Source organism: Lampetra planeri, chromosome 7 (assembly GCF_965212315.1).
Source record: "Lampetra planeri chromosome 7, kcLamPlan1.2.h2, whole genome shotgun sequence".
In the NCBI taxonomy this organism is placed as follows: Eukaryota; Metazoa; Chordata; class Hyperoartia; order Petromyzontiformes; family Petromyzontidae; genus Lampetra; species Lampetra planeri.
In genome coordinates this window covers 5095134-5113296 of record NC_136113.1, presented here as the reverse complement: position 1 = coordinate 5113296, position 18163 = coordinate 5095134, and the positions used below count along the sequence as shown (strand labels likewise).

General features: G+C 51.5%; 1 protein-coding gene across 4 annotated transcripts in view; it reads right to left on the bottom strand.

Annotated features, from left to right (window-relative positions):
• Nucleotides 1–2261: 2261 nt before the first annotated feature.
• LOC144719830 (serine/threonine-protein kinase MRCK alpha-like) overlaps nucleotides 2262–18163 on the bottom strand; it is an 82042-nt gene continuing 66140 nt past the window's right edge. Inside the window, exons 19-38 of one of the 4 annotated variants that reach the window (XM_078596057.1) lie at nucleotides 17410–17463; nucleotides 14924–15072; nucleotides 13294–13391; nucleotides 13069–13145; nucleotides 12788–12871; nucleotides 11966–12071; nucleotides 11481–11617; nucleotides 10860–10999; nucleotides 10505–10586; nucleotides 10021–10237; nucleotides 9254–9316; nucleotides 8231–8631; nucleotides 6710–6947; nucleotides 6035–6132; nucleotides 5613–5697; nucleotides 5286–5403; nucleotides 4637–4757; nucleotides 3920–4037; nucleotides 2996–3201; nucleotides 2262–2524 (exon numbers count right to left, since the gene is read on the bottom strand). In XM_078596057.1, coding sequence (XP_078452183.1) covers nucleotides 2369–2524; nucleotides 2996–3201; nucleotides 3920–4037; nucleotides 4637–4757; nucleotides 5286–5403; nucleotides 5613–5697; nucleotides 6035–6132; nucleotides 6710–6947; nucleotides 8231–8631; nucleotides 9254–9316; nucleotides 10021–10237; nucleotides 10505–10586; nucleotides 10860–10999; nucleotides 11481–11617; nucleotides 11966–12071; nucleotides 12788–12871; nucleotides 13069–13145; nucleotides 13294–13391; nucleotides 14924–15072; nucleotides 17410–17463 — 2748 coding nt within the window. In that variant the 3' untranslated portion in view covers nucleotides 2262–2368. The remainder of the gene's footprint in view (nucleotides 2525–2995; nucleotides 3202–3919; nucleotides 4038–4636; nucleotides 4758–5285; nucleotides 5404–5612; nucleotides 5698–6034; nucleotides 6133–6709; nucleotides 6948–8230; nucleotides 8632–9253; nucleotides 9317–10020; nucleotides 10238–10504; nucleotides 10587–10859; nucleotides 11000–11480; nucleotides 11618–11965; nucleotides 12072–12787; nucleotides 12872–13068; nucleotides 13146–13293; nucleotides 13392–14923; nucleotides 15073–17409; nucleotides 17464–18163) is intronic. The other 3 variants (XM_078596058.1, XM_078596061.1, XM_078596059.1) reach the window with 3 other exon arrangements.

The following is an 18163-nucleotide window of genomic DNA, read 5'->3' as shown; positions in this document are numbered from 1 at the left end:
AACGCGACGCGGTACCACATGGGGGGCCCGTGACGAAGACAGTGGCGCGGCGGATTTGCGATGACGACGAATGCGCGTCATGAGCGTGCGAGGCCGCCTCCCACATCGCGTGGGTGCCCCCCCCACCACCCACAAACACTGCCACCCACATCTGCACACCATCCAAAACAATTGAAACATTTACAGCGACTTGGGCTGCACGGAGAGCTATGACGCACCCACGGGGAGCGTGGTGAAGATTATACAGCTGGGCCAGTGCACGTTTGGACCGAAAAAGTAATCAGAAGTTGCAGATATGAGATATTATATTGGAAACACATGCGTAACACGTTATTACCCCCACCCCCCCTCAAAACAAGGACTGCTTGGGCGAGCCAGAAAATAAAACATATCTATCTACAGTATGCAGATAACCTGAGACCCCAGAAACCAGATGAAGCTAGCACATTGGATGACAATTTTTGTCTTAATTTTTTGATTGATTGGCCGCCGTAATTATTCCCAACGACGGCAAAGAACAAACATGCACTTACACACACGCACGCGCGCACACTCGCACTAGTATTCACACTCTCGCACTCGCGCACACAAGTACATATTCTCACACTCGAGAGAGCGCACAGTTCAGGGTTGATGTTTCCAACTCGCTCATCACACCCCCGTCGACACTGCACAATTTCAAAATAAAGCATTTTTCAATCGGCGTCTACCACAGCACCCCCCCCCTCACGCCTTTGCAAGCTCGACTATGCCTTGGTCACTGTCTAGAGTGAGGGAAATAAAACGAACGCTACAACGGGCGATAGGTAATAACATTGGGAGCAGCTTCTGTTCTGGCGACGGCTAAAAACAGTAGTAGAGACGGGTGCTCTGAACGCCGAGCAGGCGAACTTAGGAATCACTTTTTGCAACCTTGACATGGTCCACAATCCCCCTGCGCGCGCTGGCTCCACGGCACAGACCCTCGCAACCAACCCGCACACGTTGCTTGGCGCACAGCGCACTGTTCCCGGTCGGAAAAAAAAAGAAAAAAAATCTCTCTGCACCCCACCAACACCACGAGGTAACGGGTCCCGCGCTGTGTCTGCACCACTTCGGCAACGACAACAACAAAATATTAAAAACGTGAAAGAAAAACAAACAAACACCTGCATGTTCCAGCGAAAATAACCACGTGAAAAAAGAACACACGCAAGTTTGTGATCGGAAATATCTTACAGAAATAAACAACCGCAACACGCGTTTGCCGTGCGTTGGGTCGACAAGAACACGCAACGCTGTAGTGTTTCCTAGTTCCACGGTGCTGCTGGTTTTGACCCCACCACCCTCGTGTCCCCGGCGCCTCCCGCTGCAAAAAGTGGGGGCTGTGAAGAAGACTCCGGGAGACTGCATATGCCGTCAGAGGCAGCCACCACAAAGCGATTGCTGGTCGCAGGAAAAAACGTTTAACAAACCCCCACCCACCCAAACGGTACAAGGCCCCCCCCGCTCTGCTCCCAATAGGGACGACGCGGGAGGGGGGGGGGGTGCGAGCGTGGCGCAGCGCCGAGCGTCGCTGCTCGCCAAGCGCCCTGGTGCCTCTCACAGGAGAGGTTCTGCAGTGCCAGTGGCCGGTGGCCTTAGTGGTCGGATCACGGAGGCAGCGTGGACACGGGACAGCCGTGAGATGCACGGGACGTCCTACGTCCACCTGCTTGGAGTCTCCAGGAGCCGCTGAATACGACGGGTGACCGCACGTAGCAGCAACGGCTCGGGGTTAAACAACTCTACATGTTCTGAAAGTGGAACAAAATTCAGGACAATTTTAAGTTAATTCTTTTGTTTCTCAATTTTTTTTCTTTAAATCGGTAATTACTGTAATTATAGTTATTATATTATCGGTATTTATAACGAAACTCTTTAACACTCCCAGCTGCCCCCTCCCCTTGTCTCCGTAGACAGGCACAGGAGCCCCGGGTTGGGAGAGGGGAGCAACACAAAGAGGAATAGAAAACGAGTGTGAGTGAGTGCGTGCGTGCGTGGGCCCGGGGTCCCTTCACAGGCAGCGGTGTGGGGCATCTGGTGCGTGGAGCCCCGGGGCCCCACAGGAACACGACGTTCCATCGCTCCCACGCAGGCTGCGGGGGGGGGGGGGGCACGTGGAGGGGCGGGGTCACCTGGCGGGGCTCCCTTCAGGCAAAAGACAAACGTGGCTGGGCAGACCCCCCCCCACCCCCCCAACACTCCCAGCACCGGTTTTGGGCACACCCCCCCCCCCCCCCCCGTCTTGTCCTCGTCGTTGCAGTCGTCACCATCGGGGGCGATCGAGGAGGAATGGCGCGGGCATGCGACCACCAACACCGCCGTTGGGTGTCGCGCGTGCCCAGACTCAAAGGTCCCACGGGGAGTGGCCGCCCAAACCGCCGCCACCAGCGCCGCCGCTGCTGCCTCCACCTTGGTTGCGCGGTGGAGACAGCGGGCTAGGCGGGCTGCTGAGGTTAGAGCTGTTGGAGGCCGTGGAGTGGCGTGGAGAGTCCGAGTCCTGCTTCAAGGCGCCGGCAGGAGAGGGCGAGCGAGCGCGCGAGTCCCGCGTGGGAGCGACGGACCGTACGGGCGGGGGCGGCGGACGACAGGAAGACAAAACACACAGACACGTGGCAGAACACATGCACCACCGTTAGTGCACGCACACAACCTGAAAATTGCCAGTTGCGTGCCAGCCAAACACCAATGATCCCACAACACGCAACACGAGCATGCGACAACACCGTCATCATGTTTGCCTTTGCTGGCGTGCTCCTGGATAGGTGGAATAATTGGCTGCATTTGCAAAACAAGCAGCAGCTTAAGTTTCCACTCCATGTTGGCGAGCGGACCGGGCAAAACGGCCTCCATCAATAATGCAGAATCGGTTTTGTCCCAATGCCTCGGCGGAGATGGCGCAGACCCCACAGCCGGCGGGGACAAGCAGAGGTGGGGGATGGGAGGGAGGTAGGGAGGGGGTAGTGGGTCTCACCTCGCGCTCAAACTCCGAGTCGGCACGGGGCCCGTGGCCCTCGCTGTGCTGGTCGGGGCCGCCCGACGAGAGGGACCCGTCCGAAGGTGACGCCACGGGCCACTTCTTGCTGCCGGAGCCCCCACTACCGGAACTGCCCAGGCCGGCACCGCCTGTCGCGCCGCCCGCCTCCCTCCGCCCTGCGCTGCCGTTCTGGGCCAGCGAGCCTGAAGCACGAGTGCAGCCACGAGCAACGACGCACAGACGCAATGACAATCCTTCACGTACGCACAACGAGACGCACATGAACACGAGTACACGCACATGCCCACATAAAACTCAAAACAAAGCACACACACGTACAACCATATATGTACATACACACAACAACACCACCAGAAAGATACCATTCTCTTGGCCGAAACCCACATTTGAACTCAGATCTCAAGTGTTGGGTACTCGGCCACGCCAGCATTAATAACATTTCACGAGAATCGTGAACCCAACACACGTGTCTAGAGGCACGTCACCGCGTGACGGCTTCTCAATCGGATCCATCGCTTTGGGTCAAACCCTGCTGTGCCAGTGCGAGGATCTGGCCTCTAGTCACGGTGGCGAGATGTTAACTACCTCGCCTGGTATACAGGTGGATGTGGGTTCGATCCCGACCCAGACGCCTGTATATTTGGAGTTTGTGTGTCTTTCTCCCCGTGGTCATGTGGATTTTGTCCGGGTCCTCCGTTTTATCCCCTCCACACTTAGAAACGTGCGTTCAAGAGTATTTGGCCGGTATAAACTTCCAAGCGATAAGCCACTTTGCCGAGCTATCATATGTGGCCAGGTCACTTCTTGAAAAGAACTATATAGCTCATTGGGCATTGCACCTGGTTCATTAAATATTGTTGAGTTTCAGTCGGGAGGAGTGGTGGGACGGCCAACACTCACTGGGGCTGGTGGAGAGGCCGGCGTGCGAGTGCCGCGTCATGGCTGCCATGCTGGAGGAGCCCGAGATGGCGGGGCGCGGTCGCTCCTGCGGGTGCTCCTCGTGGATCGTCGACGAGCGCTGCAACAACGACGACAACGACAGCAGCAGCAGCAGCAGCGACAGTAGCAGCAGCAGCAGCAGCAGCGGCGGCAGCAGCAGCGGCGGCAGCAGCAGCAGCAGCAGCAACAGCAGCAGCATGAGCGTCGATGCACGAGGCAGGCCGTGGCGCCGGCGCGAGCGGGGGGAGACCACCTCAGCGTACCGACCGCCCCCTCCTCCCCGACCCTGCAAGGCCCTTTACTCGCTCACCCAGTTGAGTTAACAGCGCCGATGGTAAATTAATGATAAATGCGTATTATTTATTAAAACATTGGGGTCATACTTCGCGATGCTTGTCCAATTTCCTTTTCTTAAAAGAGTCTTTTGTTCGTAGGAGGAAACCCACCATGCATATGGGCTAAATAACACTCGAAATCTACAAGGATGGGCGATAAACCGAACTGCTGTAATTCCCCCACAATCTGCGGGGCCAGGAGTCGCTGCGCGCGACGGAATCTACACAACCCTCCCAAACGCTGCCTCCGAAGCGCTGTGCTACGAAAGGAGTGCACCACCGCAGGTCTGGAAGCGACGATTTGAGACAGGCGGCGTTGCGGCGCCACCGACGCCAATCTCACCACGGGCAGGTCCATGAGCATCTGCATGCCGTCGCCGGGGCCCATGTGCGCCACGTGGTTGAAGTTGGTGGGACCGGAGATGAGCTTGGAGCGCAGGTCTGGGTCCCGTATAATCATCTCCCTGCAGGCCACGAGTAAGGGGGGGGGGGAATGATGCGGGTCAGCACAGGGTGTTCTCTCTCAACCAGTTTGCAAGTCGTAAGCGAATTGCTTACTAGGGCAATACTCTCCAAACGAGCAGGCGAGTGGGATCATGGCTAGTCTGTGCCAAAGCAATCGGCATGTAATGCACGTGGCACACCATTCATTCTGCCGCTTGTGTAACGCAGCAAACATTAATCAGACAGTAAAAGTCGTTAAATTAAAATCGAGTCTTGAGCTCATGATGAATATATTGAATCAAGCGCAAAAAAAAATTGCTTTTAAATTCACGTACCATTAACTTTGAGACCACACTGGATCCTATATATTCACACCACTATATATTTTAAAAGTATTAACAAGGCATGAGAAATAAACCAAAGCGTCCATTGAATCATGACACAAAAAACTGTAAAACGAATCGGATCACAGAATGAGTTAAGCGCCAAACATATAAAGTTTGGAGAATCGAAAAAAAACACGCGCAAACACGTGGCAGGGTGGGCACCTCAAGGAGATCTTCTCGTCGTCCGGCACGCGGTAGGAGAAGTGCCTCCGGCTGCGCATGCGGATCAGCTGCTTCCGGCTGTTGTCCGACGTCTCAGGCACATGCAGGTCCTCGCCCTCTGTGGAGGCACGCATCGCACGCGCGCAAGCGCACATCATTCCCCGTCGCCGTTGTGCAGCGTACGCGCTCCCGTCGCTGTCGCCGCTTAAACGTTCAAGCCGGACTTACTCTGGGCGACGACGCCAACACGGGCGCCGCGATGGGAAACGTGGCAGCCGTGCCAAGTTTCCGGCGATGTCTATGCAAGAGCACCCCCCCTTCTCCTACCTGCTTGCTTGTTTTGGAAGTAGATGAGACGCACGGGCTCGGAGGGGAGGAGGTTCAGGGTGCCCTGGGGGTTCAGCGGCTTTATCTGCACCACAGGGAGGGGAGGTGCACAAGTCGAGGGTCAATCCTCACAGGACGGGCACAACACAAAAGCTTCGACAAACCTCGGAGGACGCCTGAAAGCTCCACAGTCATCCATGTAGACGATGCTAAAAAGCTGGTCAGTGGTGTCAATCGCTAAAATGACCCGTTAAAAAAATCTTACGCTGACTAATAGTTCAAGATTATTAAGTAAAAAGATCCTGTGCAAATTAGGTCAGGTTGTCATCATAATGAAATAACGACTGTCAATTAACTTTTCAATTTACTAGGAGGGACAACGATTTGCTAATTTAGCAATATAGTAAAACAGCGAGCGGCACCTTTTTCAGGGGCAGTGTCTGTATCCACTCCATGGTGATGATGTTGAAGATGTCGACTGTGTTCTCACTGTACACCGAGAGGTACGGAGGGTTGTAACCTGCGACGTGAGGCAAAAAAAAGTCAACACCGACGCAGTTACGCAGCAACGATACAGGTGCCAATGGGGCTAATAGTTGAAGTCAACTATTTTTTTTATCTTACTAGGTAAGGCCCACAGAGCTATACCGCTCTTTTTCAGAAGCGAGCTGGCGACAAATGATAGCTCAATGGAGTGGCTTATCATGCGAATTATGTATAGCAGCCAAATCCTCCAAACGCATGTTACTAAATGTGGAGGGAAAAATTGGAGCCGGAGAGAAAAAATAATAATACAGGAGGGTCAGGGTCGGGATCGAACCCATGCCCTCCTGCATACCGGGCGAGGTAGTTAACATCTCGCCACCGTGGCGACTTACAGCAAAAATTGGAGCCGGAGAGAAAAAAAATTAATACAGGTGGGGTCAGGGTCGGGATCTAACCCATGCCCTCGTGCATACCAGGCAAGGTAGTTAACATCTCATAGCCACCGTGGCGACTTACAGCAAAAATTGGAGTCTGAGAGAAAAAATTAATACAGGTGGCGGTCAGGGTCGGGATCGAACCCATGCCCTCCTGCATACCAGGGGTTGACTTACAGCACGCAGTGGGAGGTGCTGGCCACATGAGCTCCTGCTGGCGCGAGCGGCGGCCCTGCCGGTCCACGTAGATGCCCACACAGGAGAAGCACAGCAGGTACTCGCGTGCCGGGCCGGGTCCGCCCACGATCTCCACGCAGCACAGAGCGTCTGCTGGAGCGCCACCGCCCGCCGCCAGGAAGCTCAGCGAGGGGTCCTCGGCCTGCACCAGGCAGTGGCCCGAGGCCTCGTCTCCGGCCTGCGCCAGTGACACGGCAATAATAAAACTTGGGCACAACGCACGAGGCAAAGGCACAAATACAGGAAACAATCTGGACAATGCAGCGTACATCTGTTGGTTGTTGGAAACGGCAGTGGTATTTGAAAGTGCCGTACAGGCAAGGATTCATTCTCTGACTTGCCAAATTTGATTGCTAAGCTCACAACATGCGCATGAAATTGTGTTTCCCGCTGATGTATACGTGTGGTGCGCTACTGGCTCGTTAAAAACAAGGTTCATGGACGTTTTCTAGTCATAATAGATTCTGTCATGAACCACAGGTACAAAGGAGAATACATTTCATGAAAGGAATTGTGACCCGCAACCATCATAAAGTCATGGAGTGGGTGAATTATTGCGTGCCCAGCAACTGATTAAGACTTGAAAAAGAAAGCAGCAGAATATTCAACATACATACATACATTAGTGTATAATTGTACAAGTAACACAATATAACATTATTATATAAATCCCAATGTCAAAAAATCACTTTAAGGTGTCTTATTATCTATACCAATGGTTCCTAACTTTTCTGGAGCCACGGAACCACTCTAAACTCTCAAAAAATTGTCATCGATGACTAGCGGTAAACAAATTTGCTGTTCATCTTCTTGGTTCTTTCGGTAAAGTCACGTAGAAGGGAAGTAATAAAATAATAAAAATAAAACATAATAAGTTTAACACGTAGGCTTTCGCGACCAATATTGTTCATAATCAACGATTTTCTGGCGAATTGCCCGATGATGCTGGATGCAATTACCAGCGAAACGTCGTACTCAAATTGTAAATGTTGTGGTTTCACGCTTCAACACACCGGTGGGCTAAAGCAGTGAACTATTTGTCTTTTGTCAACGTGACACTTTTTTACTGATTGGCCGTGTCGGGTGGTGGAGGGTTACGACACATTTATAAATAACGCGATCTAAACCCAAAAATCGTTGATTATGAAAAACATAATAAAATAAAATAATTCTCACGACGTATTATTTCCCTTCTACGTGACTTTACCGAAAGAACCAAGAAGATGAATCCCTGCAGTCACGAAAGCTTTCAATCGAAATTTGCTGTTTTTGAAAAAATATATATCTTCAACAGTCCCACTGCCATTTTCCCATAGCCTTACAGACGACCAGCACTCCGCGGATCAAAAGTTAAGATACTACATGGCACTGATCATCAAGGACGCGATATAATCACTAACGTCAGCATGGCCAAACCCACGGAACAGTGAAACCGCCGCAGGGCGTGTGTGTGCCCATTACCCCGGTGGCGTAGATGGCGAATCCGGACTGGTATCCCACGCAGATGCCCTCCGACAGCACCGCGAGCCACTGCGCCACGTTGGGCAGCTGGTACTCGCGAATCCGGCGGTGGCGCGTGCGCGCAGCACCGCCCATCAGCTCGTAGCACACCAGCTGGCGCTTCATGGCCAGGCAGAGGAGGGCCGAGCCGGCGGCGCCGAGCCCGCTGGGACGCCCTGCCGCGATCGCCTGGCAGTTCTTGGCCTCGGGCACCTTGTAGGGCTCATGCTCCAAGCCCTCGAGCGCCTTCCACACGTAGAGGCGCAGCTGACGGTTGCGGCCGGTGATCACGGCCACCAACTGCGCCTCCGGGATCAGCTCGATCTGCGTCACCTTTTTGCAGTCGTCCACGCGCACGATCACTGTGGACGCACGCCGCATGTACGACTTTGTGTTTAGAGATCGCCACCCAGTGGCAGGTGAGAGACGAACCGATATTGGACGAATCGGATGATTAAAATACGGCTTCTCTCGCTAATGATTCACATCGATGAATCATGCGTGTGAGAATAATTTACAATTTAAGTCAGCTGTATGTGAATGACATGCCAGTGTTACGTTTAAGATAAAAAATTAGATGGGAAAAAAACGAGACAATACAAACGGGATTGCAATAACCCGTGACCCAGGATCGTTTATGGTATATTGAACAAATTCAGATGTGACTCGTGAAGTGGTAAACAAGATGCGACAGTGCTTGATGATGTGGAAATGTACGTATTTAGTGCAGGATTCCAAGAAAGTCAATATATCGAAATCATAGCCTGCTATATGTATGTATATTCATGGTGGATTGTGGGCAATGAACTAAATAATGGTAGGGGCAGGCCCTGATAGAACCTGCCTCTCAAAAGGCTTCCGTGCACACATTCGTGACCAGTGCGGGAACTGCTGAAGTGAATGGCGACACATTGTGTTCCTGCTACAAGGTGTTCATGGTATTTTTCTGATGAGGCATTATATACAAGGGTTGTGCACACTTACCATCATTGGTGACTTCGAGCACATAAAACCCATCTTCCGCTCCAAGTGCTATTCTATCGTGGTCTGCACGCGCATGCACACACACACAAATAGAAGGATCCCGTATTTCGCCATGCAGGCTCTTATGGCAAGTGCTGTTAGCGGGCACGTATCAAGGAATACTACTGGAGGGAGTGGTGATGTGGCCAGTATCTCACCAGCCCACGCTTTGTCTCCCCAGTGCTTGTATTAAGACACTACAACAGGAACTCATTAAAGGTCGAATTGATCTTGTGGAAGCTCAGGACCAGTCACGATATTTGCACAAAAACAAACATCCCCCCCGTACAGCTTTAACAAATTGTTGGGGCAAATGCTATCGGCGAGCACCTATGAAGGCTGGAACGGCACACAATGGGGTGGGTGGGCAGTACCACGCCTGGCTACCTTCATCTCCGCAGATGTTTACACACCACACCAGATACTCATTTGAGGCCGTGTCGACTTAGGGAAGGCCCAGGACCGGTTCAGATAACCGTCGCTGGTGTTAGCCCATGAGCGGGAATCAAACGCGGGTCGCCGGGTTCACGACGCAGCATGCTAACCACTACACTACCACTCCACCATATTCGTACACACCCAATTGAATATCTGCACACACACAGACACGCGCACAACTGCCAATTGACAAAGCAACGCACGGCGGTGAGCATGCACTCTTCCCAACGGCTCGCCGAGCACAAGCTCCCCATTGTGGAGGCCAGCTCCGTGTCCATGCCCACTCTCACCGATGACGGCGGCGGACAGGGTGGTCTTGATGTAGGGCAGGCCGCTCTCAAAGGCCTCGCGCGCCTGGTACACGGCGCGGTCCTTGAGCTTGTTGCGCTTAAGCAGCCTCTGCAGCTCGCTCAGCACGCCCACCCAGCGCTCCTTCTCCGTCTCGGTGTCCGCGAGGATCAGCGTCGATAACCTCGTACGGGGTGTCGTCAGCTGCGTCGCCGTCACCTACAGTGCATGCGATTGGTGTGTGTGTGATTGGTGCGTATAATTGGTGTGTGCGATGCGTGCGTGCAGAGTAACGTGCGACAAGAGGTTTTTTTTTTTGCACCGTGACACCGCCTGCGATTAAAATCTGAAATGTGGGACCTGTTGACTTCCATGCATTTGCTGTGATCCTGAGATCAAGCCGGTTGGTGTCGCTGTGAATTCTGGGGTTTCTGCAGCTCGATTGGAGTGTGGTGGCAGGAGCTCAGCCGTAGCTGTACGACTCACCCTGAAGATGGAGGGCACGTCCTTGCGGTTGGCGTGGATCACGTCGGAGGCGAGGACCGAACTCACAGAAAATTCCTCATCCCTGCATTCCGTGTACACACAAACACAAAATCGTTTCCGTGTACGTTTAGATGTGCAACGCTGAAAGAGTCGAGTGACAGGTCAGCAGACGTTAACCACTACTCATCCCTACTTGCGCAATGTAAAAATTATTTTAACAAAATTTTTATTAAAGAGGTGCAATGCTCTTTGTTCACATCTACAAAAAAGGTCACTTGATTCAGGCTGCCAAATATTAAATGTGCACCACTGGACTCCTCCACGAAGCACCGTGCTGCCCGGCCGAGTGGCTGACCTCATGTCGATGACGTGGCTGACCCCCACATTTGGCAGCGCCGTCTTGCCCTCGGGGATGTCGAACAAAACGAGCTTGAGATCGCACACCACCGCGTACGCCCTCTGCCAGCCCTTCTTGACGCCCGCTGGCTTCGGCACCTGTGAGAAGATGGGGAGGGGGGGGGTGGGTTACGATCAGTGACTTCCTTTCTGTGCCACGTGGTATTCAGCCTCACTCTACGGAATGTCTCAGAAATGTAGTTTGATACAAATGCCCTGGATGATAGTCAACTTGGTCAAAATCCATGGCAAAGTCAATATGAAATCGAGAGTTTCAAGCAGTGCCACCTTCTGGAGTTCACAGCCAGCTACGTTCAGTGGAATTGTGGCTATACTCTGACAGAAATTCCAAAACAATGAGGACCGTTCCGTACCCAACTTTCTATCCATCCTTGAATAAGAAGGGCTTTTTAAGGGAAAGGCTACTTATGCCGAGCAGCAACACAAATCCCATTTCTCTCGAATTGACGGACGCAGTGGCCCTGTGACCAACCGCCAGTTTCACACTCGTGGCCACTTGTGAGTCACGCCAGGGCACCAAGACATCTGGTAAAAAGCTAGCGCGGCGCTGGGGCCTCACCCGCACGTATCCCTCGTAGGCAGTGCCGGTGCCACGCTGCGGGTCGATACCCAGGGGCCGGCGTGTCTGGTCTGCCGGGATGGGGCACACCTGGGGTGCCTTCTCGGCACACGTCACGTGGCATGAGAAGCCGCACACTGCCAAAAAAAGGGGGGTGGGGGGGGGATGCATGAGGATACATGCACGGACACAAGATATACACACACACACACACGACACAAAGCAAATGCACGGACAGACACATGCATGCGTGCACACGCGGACACACACACGTGCACATTCACAGACATCCACACATACACAGAAACACACAATCGCATAAGCACACAAGCCTAAAGCTAAAGTGCGACACCAGTAGGCGTTAACATACTGAACTGAAACACACGAAGGCAAAATATATATTTTACTCTTGATAAAAATACGGTGTCATGACAAAAATGTGCGTTACCCTAACACCACGACCAGCGCACACGTGCTGGTGGTACCTTCGCATGCGCAGCCTTGCCGCACCAGGCCCAACATGAGGGAGCTGCACTGGCTGCACTTGGTGGGGCTGCTGAATGTCCGCACCACCAGCGAGTGCGCCTTGGGCTGGAAGAGGGCAGCACGGGATTGAGGGGTTGGGAAGAATGGCAACAACGAAACCATCCGAATTAATACTTGATGTGTGTGCAAGTTTGTGTAAGTGTGAATGTGTGCCCGTGGGGAGCGGTCGCGTAGTGGTTAGCGCGCTGCGCTCCAAACTTTGCAACCAGAGTTCGATTTCCGCTTGTCGCCACCAACACCAGTGATGGTTATCTGAACTGGTCCTGGGTCTCCCCTAGGTCGACTCGGCCTTAATTGATAACCTGGTGCAGTGTGTAGGCATCAACATTGAGTGCCGTGCTGGCCTTAATAGGAATTCGATAATAGCACTTTTCCCAACAGTATGTTAAGACTATAAAGGGGATCTTTGTATTTTGAGTAGTGACAGGTTGCCTGCCGAGTTGGAAATGTAATCCTGTAGCTACGGAGTTCAATTTTGTGCTCAACCAAAATCGCTGGCGAATATTTGAACCAGTCATTGACGCCTCCCAAGGTCGACACAATCTTATAATTGTACCTTTGACAGTGTATAAACGTTACCACTCGAGAGACAAAGACGACCAAGCGTGGTTCTCGCCACACCGTTCCCTCGTGTGTGCCATCCAATGTAATTACTACACAGCACTTGCCCGAAAAGCCTATTGTAGAGGCTGCATGGGAGAAATTGGCATTTTGTTTTGTGTGGAGGCGGGGGGGGACGGCACGGCCAGCAGCGGCAATACCTTGGGCTGTGCAGCCGTGGAGTGCACAGGCAGCGAGGTGGCACGCGACAGCTGTGAGACGGGGCCGGGACGCAGCTCTGCATCCTGTGCACGCCACACCACATACGAGTGCTGCTCAAGGACGGCCTTATAAGAGGTGCTCGCCATCAGTACTCGCCACACCAGTTCGTCAGGCTAAAATAGGGGATCTATTGTGCGATAAAGAGTGGGCCAAAGCTTCCTATTAGCTTAACTTATTACGGAAACAAGGAATGTAAACAATGGTGCACGGGGCAACTTACGTCTGGCTTGTCAACCGGTGACGACGGTGTTTCATAATATCGCACGAGAGAGTTCCTCGAGTCCTGTTGTTTGAGACCTGCACAGAGCGGTAGCAACATGAATGCTCGGGGCATTGTCCACCCACGACTCGCTGGGTGAGGGACACCGAACATTGGCCGCCTCAAAAGGTGACAATGCAAACTCGAACACTGCACCACCGTTACGTGCGGGGGCTGCCTTGTTACCTTTGTCTGGTTGCCTTTTCATCTCGGCCACTTCTTTCTTAAGGATGTCCAATTCTGCCATGAGGCTGCTGTTCTTCTTCTCAGTCTCTTGCAGTTTCCTGTGAATGAAAATATTTTTATAAAAAAACGCCTCATGAAGCGCGTTAACCACAAACGTAACCACACTTGGGATCTCCACAATCTCGTGAATTATTATTTTTCACGGGCCACCAGTGGCACAACGCAGCCCTCAAAGCAACCTGACAAATTTTTACACGTGAATTCCGTTAGGGATCGCCGCTAAATAAAACCACAAATATTTTTAGACGACAATTTAATTAAAAGCCGTTTCCACGGAAAACAATGCCGTGTCTTAGCGATAAGTACAGACTCAAAAGAATCGGCGCACTGCACAGGGGATAATGTTTTCCCATTCCGGGGCCTACGCCCATAATGCTTTCCTTTGAGGAGTAAAACTTCATGCACTATATATATATTTTTTTGTCTGTGTTTACACACCACCCCAAAGCGGTCAGGTCTTGAGTTCCCTACTGGGGCTGACAGGAGTATGAGTGACGAGCACGCCCCAATAATCACCCCGAGAAATTTTCTCCCGCGACGGCATACCTAGGGTGCTCGCCTTCAATGACAGGAAAGGGGGGGAGGGCACGTGGGGGGGGGGGGGAATTGAAAAAAATAAACAGAGCAGTCTCTGCGGTTTGTTTTGGTAAAGCGCAGGCATTCGCACAGTGAGGTGTTTGTCTCAAATGTCCAAGTGCGGCACGTGCTGGAATGCGGTCGATTGTGCCGGTGGGAAGGTACTGTTGGTGTCGCTACCACTAGGGGGCTGCCAAACACTTCCCCGGCAGTCAGATTTCACCTCGTCTGGTCCGACCGGATCGAGCACGGTTTCGGATTTATTACGCGCGTCCCAGTTAACGTTCATCCAAAGGCACTGTCCATGAAATGTCAAAAAATGTACAAATGTACGTATTTATGGATGGGTTCAAATGTATGGGATGAAAAGTACAGCAGGGTAAATACAAGGTGAATGAACCATGAGGGATTCAGAAAGTACAGGTCCAGAATAGAGGTTTAAGCTGACAACTGACTGCATGTGGTAGTGTGTCAAGAAGAGGAGGGGATGGTGGGGTGTTTCCAAACAAAGTGGGCAGTGGTGGAGAATGAGCGTCCTCCCACTGACCCACTAAGTCAAGATTGACACAGGAGATGGAGACGTCAGTGGCTGCTCGAGCAGAAATCAAAGAAATTGGTAAACAGGAGAGACAAGTTTCGATTTAAAGCTTCCGTGACTGCAGGGATTCATCTTCTTGGTTCTTTCGGTAAAGTCACGTAGAAGGAAAATAATAAAATAATAAACCTAAAACATTCTTTTTTTTCTTTTATTATTTCCCTTCTACGTGACTTTACCGAAAGAACCAAGAAGAGGTGAGACAAGGTCTCAGAGATGTGGGATGGCAAGGGCTCGAAGCATGTGTAAAACTAAGATGGCAATCTTGCAGTATATTGTGACATTGGCATGAGGTTTGTGTGACATCGCCAAGCAATTAGGGGCAGCGCTGACGCTCACGCTCTGGCGTTTCCGCTTCCCGCCGTCGCGTTCACACTCGCACGGAACACCGACGCTCACCCCTCGGTGGCCATGTGCGTGGCCTTGATTCGCGTCAGCTCCTCCTGCACGCCCTGCTTGGCACGGATCTCCGCGTCAAGCGCAGACTGCAGCTCCAGCCGCGCGGACATCTCCACCTTCTGGCTGCGCCTCGTCTTCCACAGCGTGTCCTGCCCGAGTCACAAGGCGGCGAGCACGGCGCCGTCAAACGCAACGCCCCTCTCCCATCTCGACCTCGCAACTCCTCCACCCCTCCCCCGAATCCATGCTGTCCCCACGACATGCGCGACTGTCAACGCGGGCGCCTGATGCCGCATCGTCAGGCGCCTGCGTGACTCCAAGACTGGCGAGCGTGAGCAGTCACGTAGGCACTGCGTGAGACAAAGCTGTTGATGGACTTGGCGCCAGAGCAGCTGCTGTTATGATGCACCACTGGACGTGCCTGTAGAACACTCTATACGACTGTTCCATCACTTGTTTGTTGCCTAAACTCCCACAATGCATGCCATGTGCGTGACTATACTTAATCTGCAACCAATATGCCACTCTTATTTTCAATAAAGCATGTGCAAATTTTTGCTCTATTTCGAGATAAACGAGATCAAAGGAAAGTATGACAGGGTCCCTGTAGTCTTTATCAATGTTGTGTGTTTTTTATGCAATCTGCATATACGGGGCATTACACAGCCCTCTCTTACAATGGCCTTGACCCTAGAAGCATGATGCAAGCCCTGCAAACACACAGCCAGTAAGTTACTCCCCTCCCGCAGTGATAAAGCGGCGACGAAAACAAGCAACAAAGCTTTTGCCGTCCAGGCTTTCAAACAAAAGCGAACAATAGCTAAAACTGGCACATCTCCTTGCAGTCTTTCCATATTATGCATTGTGCGAATGTCAACTAGGAGGGATCACAAAGGCCACTCGCGGTCACTCGGCGGACGGTGGGGAGCGGGGCGGCTCTCGCCTAGGAGGCCGGGATGTGGTACGTGCGCACCACATCTCGTCACTGAATGTGGTGCGCATGAGGCCGTGGGTTCGATCCCGACCCTGATGCCTGTATATTTGGAGTTTGTATGTTGTCCCGTGGTCGTGAGGATTTTTCTCCGGGTAATCGTTTTTTCCTCCACAGAAATACTCTCAACGTGCGTTTAGAGTATTTGGTTGACATAAATTCCACGTGATAAGCGACTTCGCTGAGCTATCATTTTTGGCCAGGTCGCTTCTGAAAAAAAGAGCTATACAGCTCAGTGGGCCTTACCTGGTAAAATAAAAATAGTTTAGTTAGATTAGTTTTCACTTCCGTCATTAAAAGAGCAGAGCCGGGACCAAACACAAGGCATGTTCACATGAAATTCACGACGAAGCAAATATTAAATATAGGACGCACTTGATGTTTGTTTTTACGCAAGGTTATACTCGAATCTCGTTTGTTTTTGTTGAAATTCTAATCAACTATGCTCAAGCAAAAACACACCATCAACCAAAAAGCGACACCTAAATATTTACTTTAGTGTACAATTTCAGTTATCTTACGACATGTTTATTTAAGTCGTGTTTATTATTGCAAATTATTATAAACAGAATTCAAGTAAACAAAGAGAAAATTAAAGAGTAAAAATGTGCAACGGCAGAGGGGACCAGGAATGCCGCAGTGCACAAATGTAATGACAACGGTAGAAGGTTTGGCAAAACGTGCAGTGGAAGAGGTTCGTTGCAGTTCTTGGTGACATGGCACCACTGAGTGGCTGGGCCAACAGTGCGCGAGACCTACAAGGGGACGTCGTAATCATGGGAGGTAGTATGAGGTAGAGCAGAGTGGACATGCGTAGAGATCGCTTGCCAACACGCCACGCAAAGAGATCTACTCTGGCCAGGCGGACGAGCCTTTTTGGCCGACCTGCCTTCGCCGATCTCCGAGGGATGAATGGCCCCCGCTGCTATCGGCTTCGCTTTCGTCCCGAGCCGACGTAGCAACAAGCGGCCCACCCAATACGATGGGGTTTGGCTCGTACAAGCAGCCGTCACAAAACTGTATGCGCTCATTTGTCTCTTGCTATTGTTGGCACTTGTGGCTAAATAATGAAAACAATAACAAAGACTCTGCACAGCTCTAATCTACGGGTTTTCCACTGACTGAATCATGCCACGTGTGTCGTTGCTTTTTTTCTGCGCTCAGTGAGCGCAGAAGATAGAATGAAACGTGCTTAACATTGCAAATTATTAAGTTCTATGCTATGGACTTAGGCCTTTGTCACGAGTAAACCCGCACATTTCCCACGTTTGGTCACTAATTCCACGAGTGTTAATGCATGACCAGACTTTGTCACCGACACCAAATGTGCCATTTCGGAGAAAGGGAACCATACGATAAGGCACAAGATTTCAAAATAACAGGAACAGCTTCCACGTGATTCACACACAAACACACACATGAAACGGGTGGGATGTGCTTTGTTGAAATTAACATTCTTACAGCAGGAATATGGTTGAAGGCGGCTGCCGCTTACCTGCCTAGCGCCATCGGACTCTGTGTAGTTGTGGCAATAAGGGCTCAGTGTGTTCTGCAGAAATGCGGCAAAGATGGAGTGGAACAGAAGAAGCAACCCAAGTAAGACACAAAATGAGACACCAAGAAAAACGTAAAGACAGAAAAACATAGCTCAACGAACTGTTCTTTTCAAGTGGAAAATCATCATTTGTAAAAAATTGAGAGAGAGAAAAAAGGTTAAATGAAGAGCAAAAAATATGTTTTCTCAAGCGGGCAAACGATTAATCATAAAGTTAGGAGCTGTGAAAGCGTGGAATGGAAGCAGGCGGAGAGATGGGCGATCTGACGTCTTGCGTGACAGCATGCCGGCGGGCCCCCATCAACACACGAGTAGCCCGCAATAAGCGGTGTACAATAACCACGCCATTATTACGTACGCGATAACACACAGAACATCATTGCGTGATGTACAATAACCAAGACATTTCCACGACCAATGTTGACAAAAACAAAAACGTAAAAATCGCCGCGACAAGGATAACAATGGAATCGCTGCATCTCACGACTCGCCAAGACGTTGGTCCTCACCGTTACTTCCCAAAATAAGGACTGTGGGAAAGTGAAACTAACAGCGCGCACTGTTGTCCGATATAGAACAGCACCGCAAGTGTAGTGGGAGACGGGGAGGAAGTCCTGTGTGTCGTACACACACCGACAAAGTGCAAGCAAACACTGCCCAGGCCCAAGCCGAGAAGTGTCCCATTTAACACGGG